This window comes from Chenopodium quinoa, unplaced genomic scaffold (assembly GCF_001683475.1).
Source record: "Chenopodium quinoa cultivar QQ74 unplaced genomic scaffold, ASM168347v1, whole genome shotgun sequence".
Lineage (NCBI taxonomy): Eukaryota > Viridiplantae > Streptophyta > Magnoliopsida > Caryophyllales > Amaranthaceae > Chenopodium > Chenopodium quinoa.
Genome location: NW_018742309.1, coordinates 5,483,833 through 5,504,051, shown reverse-complemented (window position 1 = coordinate 5,504,051; position 20,219 = coordinate 5,483,833). Strand labels below are relative to the sequence as shown.

Sequence of the window (20,219 nt, the reverse complement as noted above, 5' to 3'; positions counted from 1 at the left end):
ACAAAAAAAATTAATTAAAGTGGGCGGCAACCACGGCTAGGTGGCGTAGCCACGGTGGCTACCGACCGAGGTCAGTGTGGCTGCCGACCGGGGTCAGTCTAAGAGAGAGGGGAAGGAGGGCAGGTGGTCCGAGGTGGCTGGGCAGCAGCGTGCAAGCGTTGCACGGCTGCTGCCACGACTACCTTGCGCGGTAGTGGCTTCTGAGACCCAGCAAGCCACCGTGGCTAGCCACGCACGGTGGCCTGCAGCCACGGCAGAGCTACTACTCGCTGCTGCTCTTGTGGCAGTGGCTGTGTAAAGCAGCCAGCCACCGTGGTGGCAAGAGTGTGGCACATTTTTTCCAAAAAAAAAAGAAAAAAAAAATCTGTTTTAAAAATATTTTGAGATAAAATCAGATTTTTATTTTTAGTTAAAATCAATTTTTTATTTTAGGGATGAAATAAAATTTTCAAAAGTTGATTAATTTGATGATTATCCATAAATAAGTTGTTAAATTTGGAGATTATCCATAATTAAAGTGGTTAATTTTGGATAAAATTTGTTTGGATATTCTAAGCATATTCCCAAAAGATAATAGTTTATTTAAATAAGGTGATTATCCCATAATTAGAATAGGAAATAATTGATTTTAAAATTATTTGATTGACTAGTAATTAGGATAGAATCTCCTCAATTAGTTAAGATAATCATGGAAAATAAATATGATTTATCTTTCCATATTAAAATAAGATTTGATTCTATCTCATGCCACATTTAAAATATATGATATTTTATAGATGGCCATGAATAATATATGATATTATCTAATTATGATTAAAAATATGAGATATTTTAGGAAATATTTTGCCTTAATTATAAACATTCGATGTTGTAGTTTAGAAAAGCATGTTGAGTGAATTAATATATGACACTTTTATATTATATTATGTTGCTATATATATAGACTAGTATGGCCCATAGATTCTAAATACGATCTGCGCATCGTGACGTATATTTTTAATCTAAGTATGGTCTGCGTACCATTAAGTATTTTGTAACTTTCATTTAAAGTAAATAGTTTAGTTATTTAAATAGTTTAGTCCAAAGAAGCCCATGAAGTGAAGGCCCAAAGGAGCAAGGTGGATGGAGATCCACGAAGGTTCAAGTGGAAGTTTTTTCAATTCTAGTTTCTCAGGACTAAGGGGCCATATTATGTCATGTTTTATTTATGCATTAGTAGATTATGCATGTTAGATTTTATTGATGTTTGTGATGATGAGCTAGAGTTTACTAAATAATCACAACATAATAAATCTAGGTCCCCGTAATATTGAGATTGTTTTTCCAATTAGATACCCAACAACCCTTCGATCGTGATTGATGGGTCTGCCTCCGCAGGGTGTCACTTGTTATTTTAGGTAATTTGGGGTAGATCACGTTCTACACATTTAGTTGGTTGTGCTCAACAAGGTTACCTGAAGCGTTTAGAACCTTAAAGCAAAGGGTAATAATTAAACATGTGATGGTTAATTATTCAACCAAGAGTTACAAGAGTTGTAATCAGTAAATAGTTTACTCACCTTGAAAATGTAATGCTTGATGGTAGGGCCTCAGTCTGGTCAACTATTACACAAATAAAGGATCTTGAAATCACTTCAATTCAATTGAGATCATTTAATATTGAATAAAGTGCTTTAAAGTAACCTATTTAATTCGTTTATGGTACTTTAATTTTATTAAACAAAATTATTAAACTTTGCCTTATTCCGTCATAGATGGGTAGTCGTAACAACAATGACAACACTACTTTACCACCAACAATGAAAACGAGGCTCAATTTTCTCAACTTCAACGATTGGGAAAGCGAACTTAGAAATTTTCTAAGGAACGAAAGGCTTGAATTTCGTTTAGACTTACCAATCGAGGGCAGATTTGGTCTAGGCATTGACTCCAGAGAAATATTTGAGAAATGTTTCAGAATCTAAGAGAGTCGTGTCTGTCATATTATCTTTTATTCCAGAAGATTGGGCTAGAAAATTTATGGACTATGAACCTTATCTTTTTATTCAATTGCTTGCGTAATGTTCGCATTAGAATAGAAAAATCTCATGATGATGGGAAAGTGGATGGAAAAACGTCGAGGAAATCATTAACATGATTCCTATAAATGACGACTCCTGGACTGGAAATATTAGGCATGAAACTTTCAAGACTACTGGAGAAATAATTACCAGAAAGCTCATGCCAGGACAGTCAATACAAATTCATGTGGATATGATGGTTCAACTATTTAACTACATGAGTATGTTAGGGAAACCATTCAAGGATCATGAGGTTCATGATATAATTCTGCTTTCACTGCATGATGGTTTTGAACTTGAGAAACTACCACATGATGATTGTAATACCCCGTATTTTTTATGTATTTTATAAATTATTTAATTAATTATAAAATATATTTTTAAAATACTCAAGTATTTTAATTAAATATTTAAAGGGCTAAAATATTTAAATTATTTAGTTTTATAAAAGTATAATTTACTTTGGGCTAAGCGTTTATTAATCTTTTAGGCTCGTTTAAATAATAGTATGTAAACAATCCTTACATACTCCTTGTGGACCAACCCATTTCATTTAAGTAAGCCCAATTATTTTATTTGAACCCTTGTGGGTCAAATATTTCATAAATAAAGTTTATTTGTTTATTAAGCCCAACCCTAATCTTTATTCCCTACTCTATAAATACCTCTCAATACCCCAAAATTTTCCCACACAAGAGATCAAAAATCAGATTTTTAGGGTAAGTAACTTTTCTTTTTCTTTTTCCCTTATTTTTCTTTTTTTTTCTTCCTCTTCCTCTTTTTCTTTTTCCTTATTCTTTCTTTCTTCTGTTTCTTTCATGCGTGCAACTCACCATCACCACACGCCACCTTGCTGCCGCCACGCCACTCAGCCGTCGGCGACCCGTCGGCCACCACCACGGTGGTTCTCTTTCTTCCTCCTCTTGTTTTAATTATTATTCCTATAATTATATACTATGGATTTTTTATTTTAATTATTATTGAATATGATTAGTATATTTTATAATTGTGTTTTGACAACTAAAGAGTATAAATTTCTGATTTTGTATGGTTTTAAATTATGGTTTTTATAAAGTATTAAAAAGTTAGGGTTTTAACTATTAAAGTGTTGATTTTTAGGGTTCTAATAATCAATTAAATTAGGGCTTTCATTCCTGTTGAATTTATACAGATTAATTAAACATAAAAACTGATTTTCGGTAATCAAATTCCGATCTCCGTTCTTAATTATTTTTAATCACGTTTTTATCCCGCTGAGATTATAACTCGTCCGATTTTTACAAAAAAATAGTGTTTTTCGTGTGTAAACAACGTTCTAATCATATTTGGTAGTGAGCACCACCCTCTCATGGCCAAAATCAGGCTCTAAATAGGGTTTTCGAACAGTTTTTGATTTTTGACGAAGGTTTAATGTTTTAAAAATAATTTTCAGATTTATTTGGGGGGTTTAAATTTTAAAAAGTGTGCTGGAATTTTTATATAAACACCATGAATGAGTTTTTACTTTGTGGTTTTAATTACCCACTTAAAGAAAGAGTTTTAAAGGTTTTTAACCAAAATTTCAGCTTATTAGAGAAGGTTTAAAGTGTTTAAAAGTTGCTAGAAATTTGTGTAATCAAGGAAGTAATTGAGTTTATGTATTTGGTATTGTAGGAGACTTTAAGTTGAGTAATTTCTAGCATTGTGGCTAGTCGGAAAGATGATTTGATTAAGGTATGTACAAGAATACGAATTGAAGAACCTTGATTTTAGGAGCATGCTTAGGACTTGGAAAAACCTAGAATCATGCTAGGGAACTTGTGGATTGGTTGAAATTGTTTGGTAATGAGTTGATTGATGATCAATGCGATGATTGCTTTAATTCATGTATGAGAGATTGCATTGATTTTTCCTTATGAGTATTATTTATGCAATACTTTGCAAGGAGAGCTTAGAAGTAAAGCTACAAGTATGCATATGGAATGAATCATTTTAATTACTTATTCATCTGTATTGAAATGGAATGAGTAAAGGTAGCGTTAAAGTCTGATAAGGCAGAATTGTGGATATGAGGTGCCTTATGCACTTGAGGTGTTTATACACCGAGGTAGTTAAAGGATTCAATAATAAATGTTACTTGTCACTAATAAATTAAGAATTAAATTGGAAACTTGAATGATTTGAATTTTTGATGTATGATTGGTTGCGTTGTTTGCATATGAGTCATCACCAAATTTAAACTGGTAAATCACGTAAAGTGCAAGAAGGATGATCAATAAAACTCTGGATTTGTGCATATCTAGAGTAATGACAAACAGTGGTTGGGGTCCACGGGGTATTAGCCGTGTACTTTTCAGAGGCCGTCTGATTTATGAGTCTCTTGTTTTAAATTCTTTTAAAATTATAATGAGTTAGATGAGATCTCATACTAGCTATGGCCACGGAGTCGCGCCCGTCTGCCATTGGATGTTTATTAATGTCTTCCGAAAGGAGGCATAGGGTTTTCTTTATTAATGTTCCGGAATGGAGCATAGGGGGACAACCTGGTTTATTGCTTAATCCAATTAAATTAATGAAGTGATCAATACTATTAGAGAAATTTTGTAATAAGTAACAATTGAATCATGTGTTCGAGTCAATGATTATATTGAGTGGAATGCTTGTTAGTATCATGCTAAGGCTCTTTATTGTGTTTTGTAGCTTGTATGTACTCAGCGTTGCTGATGACGTGCTTTTGTGTGTTTCTCTTGGTCATGGCCTTCGCCTTCAATGACCCTGTAATGATCCAATTCTTACACTTGTAATATTGGGGAGCAGATTAATCATAGGTTTTTGCATAAACTGATTTGCATCAGGGTGATGGGATTTGAGTGGAGCGTTGGTTAATCACTTAGCTTATTTTATATCATAGATTGAATTTTATTTTGGTTCTAATTCCATTTACTTCCTATTTTACTGGATTTTGAATAAGGGCCGTTATGGTTCCAACTTGTAAGACTAAATTAAGTTTTGACTTTTAGTTTTGAAACTTATATTCTTTTTAAAACTAAGTTAGTTTTCCGCTGCTGATTTCCAAAACCAGCCTTAACGTTTGAACACGTGGCGGTAGCACGCCAGTAATTCTCTCACAGGTTATTAAAAGTATTTACAGGTGATTACAGGTTAATACAGGTTTTAAAGAGAGAATTATTGGGGTGTTACAATGATCAGCAATCAAGTTGATTGATTTACTCAAAAATCATGTAGAGAATTACATGAAAGGAGAATGAGCCAGTGCTTAAACAAGGATGTCTCCACTGCGATGAAGTGTAAGGTAAGAGTTACCTAATATTCTTATTATAAACATTTTAAATTTCACTTAGGTATGTGATACCAAGTTGCAGTGCTAACATTATTCATGTTGTGCAGAAACTGCAAAGAAGTGAGGCTGGCATGGAAATGGAGCTTAAGGGTGCACGAGAAGTGTTCAAGTGGCCAATAAAAGCTTCATAGTTTTATTTCTGACTAGTTTATCATGATTTTAGACTATTTTCGGTTTTTGATGAAACAATGTTTCAGTTTTTTGTTGAAATATTGATTGGTTTTACTTGGCATGTATGGACAAGTGTTGATTCATGACCAAGTAATAAACTGTTTTCATTTTTTCTAGCTATGAATTAATTTTGTTTTATGACATTGATATAAGTAGATCACAAAAGCAAAATAGATGATTCAAAACACACCTACTTATATCATAGTAAGGTTAGGTCAAATTAACCAATTGCAGTTCCAAAGTTACAATTGGATGGACTTCTAATCTTCAATTATATTGATTATGAATCACTTGAGAATTACAAGTCATGCTTGATAAGGTTAGATGACCAAGTCACCTTTTAGTTGAAAGAGTGAAGGAGTTAATGATATTTTAGAACTCATACATATGGATGTGTTTAGACCAATAAGTTTAAAAGGTAGATATAGATTTAACTATTTTATTGCTTTTACAGAGGATTTAAGTACATATGGCTATATTTACTTAATGAAGCGAAAGTTGGAATCATTGAAAAGTTCAAGGAATTCCAGAATGAAATGTAAAATCAGTTTGAGATAAACAATTAAAACACTACGATATGATCATTGTGATAAATAATAACTCAAAATTATAATGATCATCTAGAAGTTGTGGAATTATTTCTCAATCAAAGGAACACAACAATTAAAAATGTGTTAGAAAGTAGGAATCAAACCTTGCTTGCCATGGTTCAATCCAAGATTAGCTTTCATGATTTACACACATCATTTTGAGGATATGCATTAGAAAACAATTGCAAATATACTAAACAAGAAATCCGTCCAAAGCAGTTGAGAAGACGCCATAAGAGTTATGGAGTGGAAATATTCCAAAGTTGTCTTTTCTAAAAGATTAAGGGTTGTGAAATCTATGTAAAATTTTTACAAGGTGACTCATTAGGCTCTAAAATCAGATTAATGTTTCTTTAAGGGTTATCCCATAGAAACAAAAAGGGTATTACTTCTACAACCGTGTAGATAACAAAGTGTTTGTTGCTCGCGATAATGTCTTTATAGAAAGGAATCTCTTTCTACAAAGCCAAGTGGAAGTAAAATTGGCTCTCGAAGAGATTCGAGACGAGCAACAAATGGATGTGGATAACACTACATCAGAGACGAGCAACAAATAGTGTTATACAAAGTGAGGAAAAAGTTTGATTTTCGTTACCCAAGTTTCAGGACGAAACTTATTTTAAGGGGGGTAGACTGTAATACCCCGTGTTTTTATATGTATTTTAATTTAAATCATTATTTTATGAAGCATTTAAATAATTTTAAATGAATTATTTATGGTATTTTATTAATTTAAAAAGATTTATTTTAATTAAAGGTCCATTTTTATTTATTTAGTTGCTTTGAAAATATTTCATTTTATTATTTAGAAACTTTGGGGCATATTATTTTATAAAAGGAAATTTTAAAGTCAATGGTATTTAAAGAAAGTCAAATGACTAGTTTGAATAGGAGAAGGGATCATTAAGGGTAGAAAGGAAATTTAAGAATAGGAGGGTTTTGAGAGGGGGTATAAATACCCATATTATGAGCAAGTTAGATCTTACCCAAGGTTAAACCTGGGCACGGGCCGGGTTGGCCCGCGTGCCGCCCGGCACGGCACGACACGAAGTTCAACTCCCGTGCCACGGGCCGTGCCACGGACAGGGTTGAGAATTCCCAGGCACGGCCCGGCACGAGCACGGGCATGGCCCGCCGTGCTGTCCCGTCGTGCCGGCCCGCATGCACGGCCCGCAGGCACGGCCCGCGGGCCAACGGTAATGTTACCGTTTATTCTAGCTCCTTAATAAGCCAAAAAAACGGCTAAAAAACGGCTAGTTTTTTGCCAATTTGCTCCCCAAAAATTCTATAAATACTCACCTCCATTTCATTCCCAAATCACAAAATCACAATCTCTTCTTCTTATCTCTTATATTCTCTAAATCTCTAATAATCCTTATTTTCTTAAATTCTCTAATTATTCTCTTAAATTCTCTAATTATTTTCCTAATATCGGAAAAAATTAAAAAGTTCGTAATCGTAATTATGGGAGCGTTGAAGCACGGTTGTAAGATCTAAACTAATCTTAAATTTATTATTGTTTTATTGTTATTATTAGAATAATCTTGTTTAATTATTATTGTTGTTAATTGTTATTGTTGTTGTTATAATTGTTGTTATTAATTATTATTATTGCTACAATTGTTGTTATTATTTATTTTTGTTGTTATTGTTATTGTTATAGTTGTTGTTATTAATTAATATTATTGATATTTTTATTGTTAAAATTGTTGTTATTAATTATTATTATTATAGTTAACCACTTTTTATTAAAAAATTAATTGTTAATTATGGCATCGAACAACCCATCATCTAGGTCTAGGGGGAAAGGCCGACTTATCCGTAGTAGTAGTTCTAGGGAACCACCAAATACAACGAGCCCCCAAATTACGAGTCAAACCAATGACCCCATTTACTTCCCCCCGGGCTATGAGCCATATAATACGTCGGGATTTCCAGCACCACCACTAAACCAATTTCCACTACCACCATACCAATTTCCACCTAATTATATCGGTGATCAACAAAACTATTGTTCTAGCCAAGGTAGCCAAGAAAGTACCCGAATTCCCTCCGGTTCTACCCCTTCTACTGCCACTCCCACTAGTCCCACTACTAACCATCACACACATCATGAATGGTTAACCGAAACTGAGATGCTACTTTTGAAAAACCGAAGGAGTGAGGTATGGCGTTATTTTGTCCTAAGTAAAGATGGTGAACAATGGGCAAAATGTAAAACATGTAATAGTGTATTCACGGCAGTTACCAAAAACGGGACGGGACACTTATCTAGACACATGAAAGCTTGTGCAAAACTAGCTAGTGATCCAACCCAGCCCAAAATTTCCCAATTCCATCCATACGGCTTTACATACAACTATGAGAGGGATAGGGATGAACTAGGAAAAATGATAGTACACGCCGAACAACCTTTTCTTTTCTCGGAAAGTGACGCATTCAACACCTACATTAACAAAGCACTACAACCCCAACATAAAAGAATCTCTAGGAAAACCGTTCGTTCCGCCGCAATGAAAAATTTCCTAGAGTACAAAGTCCAGTTACAAGCCGAATTGAGTAACCTTAACTGTAGAGTATCTTTAACAGCCGATTCTTAGGATAGTGGTTATAAATATCACTATTTATGTGTGACTTGCCATTGGGTAGATGATCAATGGATGTACAAAAAAGAATAATACATTTCAAAATGCTGGAATACCCACACACCGACATTAACATTGCTCACCATTTAATGCAAGCAATAGACGAATACAACCTTCGAGATAAAATAATGTCTATGACTTTTGATAATGCAACCTCTATGACATACACAACTAATCTTATCAAACAAAACTTAACCGATGTACTATTAGACGGTGAAGCTCTTCATACTAGATGTGTTTGCCATGTACTTAACTTATGTGTACAGGATGGAGTTCGGGCAATTGGCCCATACTACAGCAAAATCAGAGATGCTATTATGTCTATTAATAGCTCTAACATGAGATACCAAGAATGGAAGAGTTTTCTAAAACAACAAAAGATAAGGGTAATAAAAATTAGAACCGATTGCCCAACTAGGTGGAATTCCACCTATGACATGTTAACAAAGGCAATTGATTACAAGGGCCCGTTAACATTATTTTACAACCAAAAATTTCCACAAAATGCTTTGTATGATGATGATTGGAATAACTGTGAAAGATATATGCAATTTTTACAGTTATTATATAACATGACGTATTGTTTTTCTACTGTTTACAATCCTTGTGCTCAAAACTTTCTTTCTAATGCATGCTTACTCGCCCAACTTTTCGCTGATCATCGCCATCAAAGTGATTATGATCAGTATCTTCCAGCAATGGAAAAAAAGTGGCGTAAATATTATAGTGAGATTCCTTTGATTTATATTTTTGCTTCCATATTAGATCCTAGGCAAAAGTATGAAAACACATTTATGTTAGTTGACATTTACTTTCAATGCATGTTTCTTGACGATGATGTAGAAAACTATAAGACTAATGTGAAGGATCAGTTTTTTGCTTTATATAGAGTCTATGAAGCCAAATATGGCACCGTTCCTCGCTCAGGGCCTTCCCAACCATCCAAAAACGTAAGTAAGAAGGCCAAACATTTATTTTCACAAGCTACTAACTTGATTTCAAGGTTTTCAGGTGATTCATCAATCAGGAGAACGCAAAGCGACGTCTCGGAGTTGCAGATGTACTTGAGTTACGACTTCACCAAAGGCATGGACGACGATGAGATAAACAACCTCGACCTCCTTGCATGGTGGAAACAACAAAGCTCGAAGCATCCAACTTTGGCGGCAATGGCACGAGACATTCTTGCTATCCAAGTTTCCTCCGTCGCCTCCGAACGAGCTTTCAGCGCATCCGGAAGGGTTTTAGACGATAGAAGAACAAGTCTAAAACCCGAAACACTAGAAATGTGCGTGTGTTTCAAAGATTGGTTGGATGCGGAAAATCGCTCACAAGACCGTTCTTACGACCACAACGACAACGAAGAAGGAACCTCCGCTTCCGGTTCGGGTTTGGCTAGTTCCCAATCTATGCAACTAGCCGATGACCTTGAAGGCGAAGGCGAAGACGAAGACGAAGACGAAGACGAGCAAGAAGAAGGAGAAGAAGAATAGACAATTATTGTATATTGTACGATTTTAAAAATATCAATTTTATCATTTTCCAATTTTTGTTTAATACCATCATTGTATGATTTTTATCATTGTTATCATTGTACAATTTTCTCAACTCAAGTAATAATAATATAAAGTACGCATTATTCACGTCCAAAGTCCAATTTGCCTTTTTTCCCCGTTTTGTTACAATTTGTAAATTTATATTAAAAAAAAATAAAACTATACCAATTACTAATAAATCATAAACATTAAATTTTAAAGTAATAGTATAAAGTAAATATATAAATATAAATATTGAATATACAAATTATAAAACATAAATATTCAACTTATAATTATAAAATTCATAACTTAATAACTTATAACTTATAAGTTATAAACTTATAACTTATAAGTTATAAACTTATAAGTTATAACCTTATAAAACTTATAATTATAATTTTATAACTTATATACATTATAAACTTATTAATTTATAATGTTGTCATAAAAAAAAATAAAATAAATAAAAAAAAAATAAATTTGAAGCCCGCACCAGCCCGCAGGCCGGCACGTGGCCGGCACGGCACGAGCCCGCCAGGCACGAGGGCCGTGCCGTGCCGTGGGCTGGCCTGTGAAAATGGCCGGCACGACACAGCACGAAATCCTGGGCCTGCCGGCACGACGGGCACGACACGAACCAGCCCGTGGCCCGCCAGGCACGGCCCGCGGCGGCAGGGCCCGGCACGGTGCCCAGGTTTACCCAAGGTGGAGAATACTTAAAGGTAAACTCTCTCTCCTCTTATTTTCTCTCCCTTAATTTTTCCCCCTCTCCTTTATTTTTACACACCCACACGCACACACAAGGTGGCCGGCGCCACCACCACCTCCTATCGGCCGGCCATCGCCGCCAGCAGCTGCCGGTGTGGAGGGCAGCAACAGTCCCCTCCCCGTCGTGTGGCTGTGCGACTTTTAACAAAAATTCTTTTTGTTTTAATCCTAATCTAGCCTTGATTTAATTACTGTTTTTGGATGTTATGATGATTTTTATGATGTTTGATTATGATTATTATGTATATAAATTTTAGATTTGGTTTTTGAATTTAAAAGCCCCAAATTGAAAACCTTAGGTTTCTAAATTAATGTATATTGGTGTTCAAAAAACAAAATTAATGTATATTTATGGAAATTGGTTGTAGTTGGTTAGAATTATTGAAATAGGTGTTTTTAAACATAATTACAACAATTTTACATGTTTTTATAAAGCTGGAATATTTATATAAAGGTTAGTATTATGTTTCTTGAAAGGATTTTTAATTACCCATTAATTGGGAATAAAAGTAGGGGTTTTAAATTAATTTTCAGCTTGTTTTAGAGGGTTTATAAGTGATTTAAAGAGTGTATATATTGTTGGAAATTTATATTGAATAGGTATTAATATCTCTTTGTAATTTGGGGTTATTATAGGAGATTTCCAAGTGAGTGATTGTGTAGTCGTGACGATATTGAGATCATATTCGAGGTATGTTCGCGTACTCGGTAATTATTTAAGTGTATAGAAGCATGCTAGACCTTCTTTAATTAATTCCAAGGTAGTATCATGATAGATATTGGTTGGGATTGTTGATTAGATTGATGTTGGTGATTGATTTGTGAAGTATGAATTATTTGTGGTGAATTGATGATTGAAATTAATTATGTTGGCATGTTGAATATGAACCACACTTTTATTATTGGCATGTTTGAGAGCATGTTTAATTAAACTAAATGTTCAATTTGGTTTAGAATATAAAAAAGGAATTTTGTTATGGTTCATATAATTTTTATTGATGCTTTAAGCATGGGAGTTGAGCTATTGAGTGTCTTAGTACACAGGAATAAAATGTATTGCGGTACCTAATTGCACTTAAATTGTTCTAAACACCGAGGGATAGGATTTTCGATGGGTAGTTTAAAAAGGGTTCAACATTAAATTTATGTGGTCACTAATTATTCAATAATTAAATTGGTGTGTTTGATTGCTTGAATGATTTATTATGATTAATTGTATTATGGTTTGAGAGTCATCACCAAGTCTAAAAATATGTAAATCACGTAAAGTGAAAGAGATTACGCACCAAAACTCTTGGAATGTATATACCTCGAGTATGAACATATGGGGGGAGTTATGTGACTTTATATTTGACCATAACTTCTACTGGGAGTACAAAATGCTGTATTTTTCTTTATTTGTTTTATGCGCAGGATATCCAATCACTTTCATGTGGCATTTTCCTACCTGATTAACTCCCGGTGTAGTTTACCTCAATTTATTTGGGGCAGAGATTTGGTGGGAAACCCGTTCGATGTGTAATCAAATTAAATAAGCAATTTATTTAGCTATGTATTGGTTGGTTGTGTTGTATGCTTGTAAATAGGTGCAACAAGGTAAGTTGTGTGTTGATAGGATGAAAGCATGTTAGTGTGCACTGTTTACGCTTATATACTCAGCATTGTTGATTGTGTGTTTGTATGTTTGTTTGGCGTTGTCTTTATCTTGGCCCTACGACGACCCGTTTCTAATGGTGAGTAGTGGGGACAAAGTAAAGAAAAGCTTTTTAGGTGATGAAGCATATTCATGATGGGCATGAGTGAAGAGCGAATCATGCTTAGTTTTTATAAGAATATGATGTGGTTATTGTTTTGATTATCATATATTTTTCTTGTGAGACTAACATAAAAGATTTTAAAATTCGTTTTGGGTTGATAAGGGCCTACAATGGTTTCGATCAAGTTGTAGATTGACTTCGTTTGACTTTACTTTCGTTTGGTTTGACTTTTTAAGGTAACTTGTTTTGAACGATTTTTGAAGTGAGTCTTCCGCTGTGAGTCTTTGATAATTTCATTAGCCGTTTCCACGGTGGCGGTAATGTCTTAGAATTTCCTAATTTGTATTTTAAAAAGAGCAAAATAGGTGTTTTACTGGAAATGAATTCATAGGGTGTTACAGGTTTTCCCTCTAATCCTTAGAAAGGATCGCCCATCAAAAGTTAGTCCAAATTAGAATTGGATTCGGGATCGAGGATGTCAAAAAGTCGTTTATACGAAGTGGTTGATTTGGCCCTAAAGTGTCCCCTACTAGCTCTTCTCATTCACAATTTATCAATAGACAATATGCAATGCGAAACCTAATCACTAACAGATTAATTTAATTAACGAAAAAATTATGAAAATAATCTAGTCATTATTCTTATTTAATTAATTAGAGCATGAGAAAAAACAATAAAAATTGATTAAAACTGAATTCCGCGCACGATTACAATGGTTGTGCTTGCCCAGCGCATGGGCCGCATGAGTCGCTCGTAGACGTTTCCTTTTGTTAAGCGATCCCGATAAATTCGGAATGAATAAGTTAATTAATCTAATTTAGGATGTGATCAAACAACACTAAAATCAATTTTTAAATACTTTAAGCATGCAAATATGATTGATCTAAGTCCCTCAGAGAACTTACCGCTTCTCCTTAGTTAGATCTAGGGGTGTTAACGAGTTGAGCTTAGACTGTGACTAGATAGGCTTGGCTCGAGCTCGACGAGTTCCTAAAGGCGAGCTTGGCTTGGCTAGACTCAGCTCAAAGCTTATCAAGCCCAAAATCAGCAAGACCCAAATGATGCCCATATCCATTTTTTCAAAGACAATCAAGTTTTGATGCGAAATAGAATTCCTTTAAGCTTCTTGGGTTATTTCGTGTCTGTCTTGTCGACTAAGTTTAGGGTCGTACATGTTGATAAATAATAGTAGGATTTAAAGATGACTCGGCCGTCGCAGACTAGAAATACGTGTAATTATAAAGCGCATGTGGATCCATAATCATGCTTAGCAGGTGCACGTGATCGTCTAAGAGTCGCGCACAACACCTACCTAATTTTTATCCAAATTCTATAAATTTTATCGTATAATTTTAAAAATCTTCTACACGCGACCTTCGAAGTTGTGCATGAGATCCACGACAATTTTGAAAGTTGCGCATGGAGGCAACACTTGACTTGATGAAAGGTTTGCTTGACATAGGGGCCTTATTTTAACGCATTTTGGTCCGTTATTAACAAGGTCATCACAAAAGCTTTTGTATGTCTAAAGGATAATATTGAGTAAGGCCGAAATACTATAATAAAGCTTTAAGTGAACACAAAAGGGCAAAAGGTTGTATATTTCTAAGGAAACTAACATAGTACTCCGTATTACACTAGCTTTTGTAGCAGCCATTTTAATCAGATTCTGCCAAGCTTGCCAGTGGCCGAAAGAGTGGAATATGGTGGCCACACAGACTACTTGATAGCCATTACGAGTAATCAATATGATGGCATGAAGACAAGCCGTTGCTTCAACTTGCCCCTGAATCAGCTCATTAGAAGAGGAAGCAGCAGCCATCCTTTTCGTTGGAAAGCATTGTATGTTTGCACTATAAATTTTAAGACTTGTTCAATCTTTCATCCCACTAGGAAAGAGTACTGCACTACTGCATACCCAAGTATACTGTGGATGAACTAGTTGTTTAACAATTAACAGCCACAAAACTGCAGATGTACATACCAATTGTGTTACGAGTTCATGAAATACTTGGGCAAAAGTATAATTACAAGCTACAAATTGAATAGAGGGGGAAAAGAATTACTTCTTCCAATGGACAGCTATGAAGATGTTATCAGCTTCACATTGTTCAGTATTTTGTTATCAAAAGAACACATATTAAACGAATATATCATACATATACACGGAAGTATAACAACAAAAAAAGAAAACCTCCCAAAAAGCCTAGTTCACCCTGTCACCATTCACCAACATCTTCGAGCAAGTTAAAGTACGATTTCTTCTCTTTAGCATAAGGATCTACATTTCAGGCGTTTCCTTAATAATGCATTCTCGTTCCAGTACTCTTCTAGATCCAAGGGATCCCTACAACACAACCTTACAACGGGCAAAGGCACCTGAAACAATACAACTCCATAATAATGCCCACGTAGACTCTTCAAGGTTTCCAGGGCGCGGGAGGAGGAGGAGGATTAGGGAACAAAGGAGGTACTGCAGAGAACATAGTGTTTTTGTCGATTCCAACACTCTTCTCACCAGAAAGGGCAACAAGAGCAGCAACTAAACCTGCATTTCCTGCAAGCGTGGGCTCCGTGTAATTGTAATTTGTGCGGACATCACGGAACCCGTCACGGCTGTCAGGGCCTGCAACCATGGCTCCTACTATTGTGTTTGGGTTTCCCTTCTTAGTGTCTCTCCACTTCCAACCACCTTTGCAGCTGTACTTAACTTTGTTCTTTGGTATAGATGCACCTCTATGGTGCACGTGCTTTGGATAGTGGTTACCAAAGCCGACCAGATAGCTCATTTTCCGAGGATTTTTGCCAAGAATGTAATCAATCTGAACATGGAATGTAAATGGATAAGGGAATTTGAAATTTCATCCATTTGTAGCAGTTCTTGTATGTATCAGAGGATTCAACACACTGAAAAAAAAACAAGCAAGAACCTGTGTGCGTGCAAATGTACGCAAGACATTCGTTGAGTAGAAATTAGGACCACATGTCCAACCAGGTGTATCAGAAGCTTCAAGATAATCACTGTAGAGGGTAGCCAAGAATGCAGCATTTACTACATACTGAAGAGGCTGAGGTCTTCCATGTGTTAATTCAATCAAACCCCCTACAAGTTTTGAGCAAGAACATCGGACTTAATATACATGAAAAACAAAATGCAGGGAACAACTTGAAATTTCAAATTCAGAGAAATATGGTATACCTTTTGTTCTATTAAAGCTATTGAAATATGGTAAATAGGAGCACATAATTATGTTAGTCTGATTGTGGAACGCCGAGAGTATTTCTTCATAAGGATAACCAGGGCTCAGGAACAATCTTAAACGACTAAGAAGCACCTGAAAAAGGAAAATTGCTACTTTGTGAGATACATACTCTCTGCAACAGCCATATGATTCATTCCTAACATGATTTTTTCTTATGTAAATTAAGTCTTGATAAATTAATCACCACAGGAATCATATTATTATTTTAACTCAATGAAATGATTTTGGCCCAAATGTAAGGCAGCAAATAATAAATAACAAGTAGCTAATAAGCCAATAACAGTTAGTGGCTCATACTTTGGCAATTATATTTCTTTAGAGCAAGATACCTCCACAAGACCAGGATATCCGCTTTGAAGTACTCAAATTTACAAAAGAATAAGACCAAAGGCATTCTTATATGCAACTTAGAGTCAAAGTTAAATGTAATGCAATTGAAGGTGACAAAATTATGGTTGCACACAGGCTGTACTTGACAACCATATTTTCGGCCACTTAGCCTGAGATTAACAAAAGTAATTTTTGAACTATCAAAATTGGATTGATACGTACAATAGTGCATCTTGGACTCCCTGAATGAAAATCTGAATAATGAACGTGAGAAGTGGTGAGTTAGCACCTAAAGTATCACTAAATGGCTATATGTTTGATCTGTTTGGAGTAATACCATCCTAATGCGTAAGGTAAACTGTTATAGTGTTAGAATAAACTAAAAAAAAAAAAAAACCGAAGAACTCAGCGCCCTTTAATATCATTAAACCTAAATAGCTTCAGTTTGCAGCAGTATATCACAAAAAAAATACAAGAAACAATCTGATGAACTTACTTGTGCTCCAGCAAGCTTATTGTCCCAGCTTAGCACACCATAGTCTGGGCCTCCCCAGAATGCGCCAGCATGCTTGGCCATTTTAGGATGAGTTGCAATGGTAAGATAAGAATTATTTCCAGTGGCATAATATAACCATGCTCCACCCCATACAAATTCATCCCAGTACATGGTAGAATTGTAGAAAGTAGCAGCCTCATTGCCTTCACTATATCTGCCTCTTTGGTCTCTAGCAAACTTGTATAGTGTTTTTGCACCATGCACAAGTTTCTGAGAGTATGCCTTGTTATCCTTGAAAACAATAGAAGCTGAAGCCAAAGCAGCAGCCATCTCAGCAGCAAGGTCCGAGCAACTACTACATGTTTTCACTGGTCTTGGATAATCAATGTCCTCTGGACGCATCCAGCAGTAATGATCATTAGGAGTCGTGCTCCCACCAGAGGTATCACCTGACCCAACCTGTCATAATATATTTCAGCATGACTTAATTTCATATTTCACAGACTCTACTATGAACAAGAAACCTTGATTCCAGTATAAGCAAAATAGTTAAGGCATATCAAAATGGCAAATAGAAAATAAGCAACAAATAGATATAATTCTACCTGATACACAAGCATACTGATTGAATCAGCTGACGAATTAAAGGTCTTGAGAAAGTAATCAGTCCCCCACTTAATGATCTCCTTGACATGATTGAGCTCTCCTGCAGCCTCATACTTGGCGCTATATTCGATCACACTCCAACTCAACATGGTCATAGCAAAAGATTTAGGGAAGTGGAACTTAATGGCATCCCCAGCATCATAGAAACCACCCTTAAGGTCCTTGAAAGTGCTGCCGCTATCACCCTTCCCATCATTCAAACATGAATTACCCCTCCATGAAACATTGTTGTGCTTCGGCAATTTCCCAGCTGAAATACAAATCACAAAATTAATGCCATCAGAATATTCCTTTAAACATCAACAAAAATCGAATTTTGATCAGATGATCACAACAATAAAAGGATTTTCAATTCCCCATGAAAAATTATCATATATCCAAAGGATCTACAATAGATCACTCAAATTAACCAATCATAGCCATTATTTAATCCAATTGCAAAAAAATTACATTAACAATCAAGGAACTATAATGATCAATCCTTTATAATATACTTCATCAAACTCAATTCACTCAGATTCCCTACTAATCAATCACTACAATACCCAATAATCAATCCTAATCAAAATCATAAATTCTCTCTCCTCCCATATAGATCATGCTAAAATCCCCACATTAAATCAAGAAAATTACTCATCATCCAGCTAAAATTCCATACCAAATCAGGAAAGATACATCAATCGATCAACCAATCAAATCAAATCTAATAAAAAACAAAACCAACCAATCCAAATCAAAATTTGAATCCAAAAACAAAAAGGGTAAAAATCATACATCGTTGCGCATTGAAGAACATAAGACCCTTATGAAGAGCTTGAGTATAATTATCAGGAGGAGGAGCAGCATGATGACGACGAGGAGCAAGCTTAACAATAAGAGCAATGAATCCAGCAAGTAAACCAGCAGCTAAGATAGTACCAACAGTCCAAACAAAGATCTTACGACTAACAATAATACACCCAAGATCCACATACTTTTTCTTCTTCTTTTGTTCAGTTGGACCCAACAACCAACTTTGCTGTGTTTCATCTAGTTGCCGAGATGATAACGCACCTTTGTCGTAGTCTTGTAAGTTCCGGCTTCGATCATCATCAGTCGCCGAATCTGCTGCTATTTCTAATGGTCCACCCCACGGATCCCTCCCGTACATAGACATTGCTGGTGATGTCTTCGAATGCGTGTTTCGGCGAGCTGGTTTTTGATGGATAAGATTGAATAGATGAATACGGGGTGGATTTGTCGTGGTATGTGCTACGTCTTCGGCACGAAGACGGAGAGGCGGAGGAGGGGAGATCTGAGGAAGGAGGGATTGTGAAGGTAGTTGATGATGAATGAAAATGAATGAAGAGGGTGAAATGGGAGTGTCGGTAGTGAGAGAATGAGGAGAGAGAGAGCCGGTGGAGTGATGGAGATGGGTGGGTGCCAAGATAGTCTACAAGTGGAGTGATTGGTAAAAGAGGGGAAATTAGAAAATTTAGAATACAAGTATTTATTAATCAATCAATAGTGTAACATGTGGGTTGGACACTTCGAATCACATTCTCTCTCTTTTTTTTTTTTTTTTTTTTTTTTTTTTTTTTTTTTTAATTTTGATGGAGGGTAAATATGTGCTTGTATTTGTTGATTTTTAGAAATTAGGTAAGTCGTTATAATCATATTACATTAGGAATTATAATAATGTTAGGTTGTTAAGAGCTAAGATTGTTTTTGCTTGTTATACAAATTTTACCTTCTTCAAGTAGAGATGGTTGTGGGCCATGTCGTGTATTGCGTCATGCTATGTATAGAGACACATTGTATTTGAATTGTCGTCATCTCGGTAAAATCGGAAAATTGGATTGGGTTGTAAATTAAGGTAGTCGTAGAAGGTGTTGGCGGTGGTGATGGTTTTTATATTGGTGGCTTGGGTGTTAGAAGGAGGTGGTGGTGGTTTCAATGGTACTGGTGGCTTGGGTAGTGATAGCAAGTAAGAATGGAAAGGGGAATAGAATGGAATGAGCTATTCAAGTAAACAAAATTTAATTCAAAGGCATTTCAATTATTACATGTAGCGTTTGGCGACAAAAAGCAATTCATCACAATAGTAAAAGCATCAATATTGGGGGGTAATTAATTTGAGGGAAAAATTCTAAGAGCTAGCTCTTATGTAAAAAGTGTGAGTGTCTAATTTGGAGTTTGTAAATGGAGCTTCTAAAATCAGAGATAGTATCTTTTGCTAAAGAGCTAGTAATGTGTCATCCCAAAATTCATATATGCCTCACTTGTATCCATTTGCTTCAAATTAAATTTTAAGATATATAGAGGAAGAGGGGAGAGATCAAGAGAGATGACTCAAGAAATAACGCATTTCTATGAATATAGAAAGGGTGATTCTTAATGGGAGTTGATGATGATGTGAAATATGAGAGAGATTAACAACTTCCTACTAATGTTCTACTGCTCTAAGTTACCCTTTACTCGATGAAGTACTAATTCATACGAAGTATATGCTATGCACTTACAAATGCATATCATATACTATGTATTAAAAAGTAGTAAAAGTATAAGAAAGAGAGAGATAGGTGGTGTGGATCCCACCTATTTTCCGTTAGACTG

The 20,219-nt window shown here is 35.4% G+C and overlaps 1 protein-coding gene across 1 annotated transcript; it reads right to left on the bottom strand.

The window, feature by feature from the left end:
• Window positions 1-14,846: 14,846 nt before the first annotated feature.
• Window positions 14,847-19,138, bottom strand: LOC110688573 (endoglucanase 25-like). The gene is made up of 6 exons (XM_021865345.1): window positions 18,399-19,138; window positions 17,564-17,874; window positions 16,959-17,417; window positions 16,069-16,204; window positions 15,800-15,972; window positions 14,847-15,691 (listed from the first exon to the last, which is right to left on the bottom strand). Exons 1-6 carry the CDS (start codon window positions 18,778-18,780, stop codon window positions 15,290-15,292), a joined length of 1,863 nt encoding a protein of 620 aa, XP_021721037.1. The 5' UTR covers window positions 18,781-19,138; the 3' UTR covers window positions 14,847-15,289.
• Window positions 19,139-20,219: the final 1,081 nt, after the last annotated feature.